Raw genomic sequence first — 6,000 nt, 5'->3', positions numbered from 1 at the left:
ATTCCTGCTCTTACAGTACTGGATATACATGAATAAAAGGATTATCGTAATTTAAGGAAGGGATCACGAAATTTTACAGTTTCAGCAAACATGTTTCAACAAAAATAATTTGTTCCAAAATTAAAACCATAATTTGTTATCAGATACAGACCAAACAATGACTCCTGTAAGCTATTTTAGTGATGTACTCAGGCAACAGAAAGTTACCATGTGGCAAATAATTGTACATCATCATAAACAAGATAAAATTAATCAGGATAAACAAGTCACGAACAACCATTGGACTAGCGCTTATAAAAATGATTATGACAGAAGAAATTAATGGACAATTCTTTGAAACAAAAACCTAATTTTTGGGGAGTCTGGGTAGTAGTTGGGTAGCAGTTTCACAATCTCTAGTTTCATAGAACATCTAAATGTTTTGGAGATTATTCAAATTATGTCCAAAAAAAAGGCTTGTGTGAGTAACACTCTGGGGTTAAGATTTTATCAGAGAGTCAGACACACTGTGAGAGTGTCATTTCTCTGTGTTTTCAGGCAGCAAGTACAATGAACAGTACCTGCAAATTGGATGAATATGTTTGGTTTCTTTTGAATTTCTTCTGAGCTATCATTACAACAGGCAAATGAAAGAAGAGAAGGTCTTGATTTGATTACTTGATCTTTGTGTTGGCCTTCCCTGACTAGCCTTAAGAAGGGGGAGACAAAAAAAACCACCCTAGGATAATATGAAATGCGCCTTTATTTACATGTAAGATTATGACTCTTACGAAACAAGGAATTAAGCAGACCACAGGTTACATGCAAACCACAGCAGTCATGCAACTATATGCTGTCTGCTTCCTAACCATCTCTCCCTGGCAAATAATGACAACAGAAACCTGAATTTTGTTCTATACAGCAAACGTACTCCTCAACCTTACCATTTTTACACTGAGTTTAAAAGAAAGCTAAAATGGACCTATGGAATTAATATAGGTATATGATGATGATAATATACCAGGAAAGATTATATAAGTAATAATGGTAACAGAGATGTGCTGTTCCTTTCAAGGGACTTACATGTTGAAGTCAAAACTGAAAACTAATAAATCAGTATACCAAGCTGCCAGTCTTTTGCTGGTGTTTGCATCACATTTATTATCGTGTTACCTAAATTAAGAGATTACCAGGACCCGGTGGAGTTCCTTCCTCACACTGGTTTGAGGCACGTAAAGCCAACAGTGATACACATCACCTCACAGGGTTGGCAACAACAGGAATAATCTCTGTGAAGTTTTGGGGTGAATGTTTCCATTTCCTTTTTCTTCTCTCCCTGCACCTCCCTGCCCCCAAAACATACAGACTGTTTCTGAAGTAACAACTTCAAAGCAGCCATGCACACAGCTCTTGGGTAAGAACTTGAGTGTTAAGAGTGGGAATGACTGGTCTTTTGAGCTACATTCAACACAACGCACAGAAGTGAAGCTGCTTTCAAGCTATTTTTCTATTAGAAGAAGGGGGCAATGACTGCCGTGGTCCCTAGTTCATACCTGAGTAACTCTCAGATCACTCTCGTTACAGGTGGCTACCGCTTACTCCTTCTATTCTACCAGTAGGAAACACCAGCCTAAAAGGAGGTCCCAGGCACCCCTCCTCTCCTCTTCAGGACGACAACAGCAGGCAGATGCATGGAGCCAGGCAGAGTGATGTACCAACTACACCAGCTCAGTGCCAGCTCAGGTTGTCTCAGAATTGGTCTGCATCATTCCAGTTGCAGACAGCAAGCATAATAAAAGACTGCACCTGTCCTTTAGCACTTAGTAGGAAACACTTCTGTTTTTCAGCTGGTTTCTGTTTTTTCGTGACAGCAATTTCATCAAGCAGAGAGCAATGTAAGTGGTGAAAAAGCAAGCATGTGGAAACAGTGATCACAGAATGAAAGCGCACTAGATCTTCCCTGCCTTCAAAATAATGAAAAAAATAAAAGCACGCAAAGCAACAACATTCAAAACTACCGCTTACTGTTGACGTCCCAACCCATCTAATTCATTTGTACTGCTCATCTGGTGTCTCATATCTACCTAACTGGAATGTTTTAATCATCCTGAATTTACTTCTGAAACCAATCAGATCACTCAGTCACGCCATGTGATACTACTTGCTGAGAACCACATGAGGTGAAAAAACAAAAACAATCACATTTGGAAGATGGATAAAGAAAACAGGAAGAGTTCTTCAATGGTCAGTCAAAAAGAGCATATCCAAGTACAGTATAGATTGCTATGGAGCTACTTCTTTAAAATAAAAACATTATGGTAATGAATTAATGGATTATGAAGGGAGCTTTTACAAAATATCATTTGGATTTAAACAAATGAGGATGTCACAGGAGTCTTAGAAACAAAAGGCAAAAGGAGAAGCAAACAGACATATGTAGAAGGACAGATTTGAACATGTCCCTTTTGTTGGTCACTGGCACGTTCAGTTTTATGGCCTTAAAACTGAAAGAACTTTTGGCATATCTGAAAGCAGCGATACTTTTTGAAAACTGAAGTTTGCCTGTTTATGCTATTATCTGAACCCCTGGGGACCCTTCAGCTTTCAGTGGAGTAAAACATGATACCAAGTACATGTGCAATTTGAATCCCACCAGACAGCTGTAGTAGCTGTGCAATCCACCATGAGTGTAAGGTTTCACTTAGGGGCTTGAGCTGGATTAACAGCTTGCCACTGCCTCCGGTAGGGCGAGCCTCTTCCTTCCTCCCATCCACCCATGCTCAGCGCGTGTCCTCAGCCAGCTCTCTGATCATCTGATCAGATAGTAAACAGGTTTAAATCAGTAAAAAAGAGCAGAAAACCAACCTGATCAAAAAAAAAAAAAAAAGAAAGAAAGAAAAAAAAGGAAAGTATTTGTTCCTGGGTTTAACCAGGTCATCTTGTGAACAAATGAGCAGTACTGGCAGATAGGAGGAGCAAGAGCCCCTCCTCGCCCCTCGACAGATTATACCTTTCTATGGGGAAAATAACCACATGAGGTTACAGGGTGCACGGAGAAACAGGATGAAAACTGCAAAAGTCCCAGATGAGATGTTCCTACGTGCAGCTGGAAGGAAGGGGGGAGGGCACAGCTGCAGTTGCTTCTTCACAAAATGAGAGCATGGATTTATTTGGAGGCTGTTGTTCTCAGGAGTCACCTAGGGGATACTAGGTAAGAGCTAGCATAAGAGCTCTCCCCAGCAGACAAACCTTTGAGCCTAATGTAGAATATTTCCAGCCTCAATGATGGAGTCTTTGGGCCTGAGCATCCTGGAAAGTTAGTGTACAATGAGGGAGGAATGAATTTATTTTCTGGATAGTAGGCACAAACTCTTTCTTTAAAGAGGAATCTTTAAATTTTATATTAGAAAGTTGATGAAGGATCAGCTATTGAATCCTCTGTATCAGCTACTACCAGCAAACCTTAGCAACTTATTTTGCTAACCAGTAAAGAAGGCAGGTTTAGCCTCTTCTGAGTGAATGTCTTTGATTTCACAACTCACAAAGCATTTACTGTAAAGACACTCAGTAGAACTTACAGTTCCTTTCCAGATTAGTATTCATAGGTGTATTTCATTAAATCTAGAAAGGTAGACAAGTTCAAAACTAGTTTTTGGAACCTTGTGAGTAATGATGTACTGTAAAAGATGGTCTAGTCAAAAAGTGAGGGTAAAGACACAAAGGTCAGATTAATAAGTAAGTAAATCAGACTTGAAGGTGACACTGTATTCTGCAATGCTTTTTAGAGTTTGGAATAGCTTTGGGCTACCTTATTTTGGTTATTTAAACAGAATTTCAGCACACTATTTCAGGTGAAATACAGTTGTTTCCTACACCTAGGCATCCTTTTGTGGTAAGGGAAATGTAGGTATGAATAAGTAATTTATCTTAATTTTTATTTTCACTGACCATATCTTGGAAGAATCCCTTCAAGTTTCTTTCTTAAATGGGAATTCAACGAACAGATGGAACAAATTTCACAATAAGCACAATAACCACGTCAGGTGTTGTTGCACCTTTTACCTGACAAGTCAAAACTGTAAGACATGCTAAGTGGCCGCATTGCTGTAAAAAAAGAAACAAAACAACAAAAAGAAAATGATTCAGCTATTAGAAAAGCAAAGGGGTAATGAAAACAAAAGATTAACTCCACTTGAGACATTTTGGATTCTGTTGCCTAAATCCAAAATGTGCCAGACATACTATTGCTTTACTGCAGTAAAGCTTGAAGTCTGAAAACTACAGTAGCATAAACGGGACTTGCAAACAGAGCAATTATAAACGTATTTGTATAGTTGTAGAATTAGATTTTTGGAATTCAATAAGTCAAATATCAAAACAAGAGGGAAGTATCTTAAAAATTGAATATTTTCAACTAAAATGCCATGAAAGAAAGAAAGGGGAGAGGGAAAAGAGAGAGGGGGAGAGGAGAGAAAGAGCTGGGAAAAAAATTGAAAGTACAAAGCCACATTTCACACAAGTTTCAGTGACCTGAAATAAAGATATTTCTAATTTCTTAAGCATAATCTCCAATGATTATAATTAAACTAATAAAGAGAGACACTCAAGCTAAGCTTGAGCAGTAGTTTCCTTGAAGAGGATGGAAAAAAGGACCGAACACAGTGTGATCTGTGCTGATTCTTGTTCTTTTTAAAAACCTTAGGTGGACTTAGCCTTTAATGTATCCATAATATTATCCTCTTCTTTCTGGGCCTCTAACCATTTTATTCCTAGATAAGAAAGTGGTCAGATGCTCTTTATTTCTGGAAAGACCTGTCTGTATTTCCAATTAAACAGTGTAATTCAGGGAGCAGACACTCAAAATATTTCTCAACTTTAAAGAAAATTTCAGTGCACTAATCCAAATAAGCAGGCCAAGCCCAGTGACAAGAATGCATCAAAACTGACATTGGCTTATCTGTCTTACTTGACAGGTGATAAACATGCAAGTTGGTTGGAAAGGGCCTGTCAGCCACACATACCACTGCATTAAAATATGTTTAAAAAAAGGGTGTGTTGGGACAAGTTTTGCTCATGAGTATAAATCTATGTGGTGAATGCAGTTGGTGGCTGACTCAGAGCCAAATTTGGGAGTCAGAGTATTTTTCCTGTAGTTCATTAACTAGACAACATCAGCCACAGATAACAACTACGGAAACAATATCTAAATCCCTGTCCAAACTTATCATAAAGGCAAATACATTTTAAAGCATAGGGGTGTTTATCATCTAATGCTGAGTCCTAACTGAAGGTTGATAAAAAACGTACATGAAACAAAGTTTTCTCCAAGCTCCATTAGCTCAACTTCCTTGAGTCACAGATCCATGCTTTTAATTAAAAGGACATGTACCTGTACGCATGTGTTGTGCAGAGCAGAAGGACAAAGCCTGTGGCTGCTGGGAAACACATGCCATAGGGTCCACCCAAATCGCAGAGGAGGATCGGCAAGAGTACAGCCCCCCTCACCCCAACAGTCAAGTGCAGTTGTGCTCTTGACTGCTATAAACTGAGCAACAAGGAATAACTCTGGGACATGTGCAACGTACCTTATACTCCCAAATATTTCACTCTAATGCTCTTTTTTTCCTTCCTTTTATTAGCAACAAGTATTTCTGTCCAGATGGTGCAAGTGTCCCACATGGTGGTTCTACCTAGATTTATAATCCATAAACCTCATTACCTTACATGTTGTTACACTAAATTACATTCAGTGGTCATCTAAACTATATGGCAGATCTATTTGTACCATACTGAATGTCACTAGCATTACTCCATTCCCAATTCTGCACAAACACATTTTATTCTAAAAGGAACTTTGGACATAACAATCATTTCAATGTGAGAAAGAACAAAACCTCCTATTTCAACGTAAGAAAAAATTATCTTCAAGGCCTTAGCTCTTTTTTCTTCTTCATGCCAGCAGCAAATAAACACTTGGGAAACAAAACTTGCATGCATCCTCTTTTCCATCTCCAGTAATAT

General features: G+C 38.5%; 1 protein-coding gene across 1 annotated transcript in view; it reads right to left on the bottom strand.

Annotated features, from left to right (window-relative positions):
* Positions 1–6,000, bottom strand: part of SPIRE1 (spire-type actin nucleation factor 1) — a gene marked incomplete at its 5' end in the record, with an annotated part of 66,833 nt that overhangs the window by 16,359 nt on the left and 44,474 nt on the right. The window contains one exon of the mRNA XM_010283207.1: positions 4,042–4,083. Coding sequence (XP_010281509.1) covers positions 4,042–4,083 — 42 coding nt within the window. The remainder of the gene's footprint in view (positions 1–4,041; positions 4,084–6,000) is intronic.

The sequence above is a fragment of the Phaethon lepturus genome, unplaced genomic scaffold, assembly GCF_000687285.1.
Source record: "Phaethon lepturus isolate BGI_N335 unplaced genomic scaffold, ASM68728v1 scaffold7613, whole genome shotgun sequence".
NCBI lineage: Eukaryota > Metazoa > Chordata > Aves > Phaethontiformes > Phaethontidae > Phaethon > Phaethon lepturus.
The sequence above is the reverse complement of the archived record's forward strand: the minus strand, read 5'-3'. Positions and strand labels throughout refer to the sequence as shown.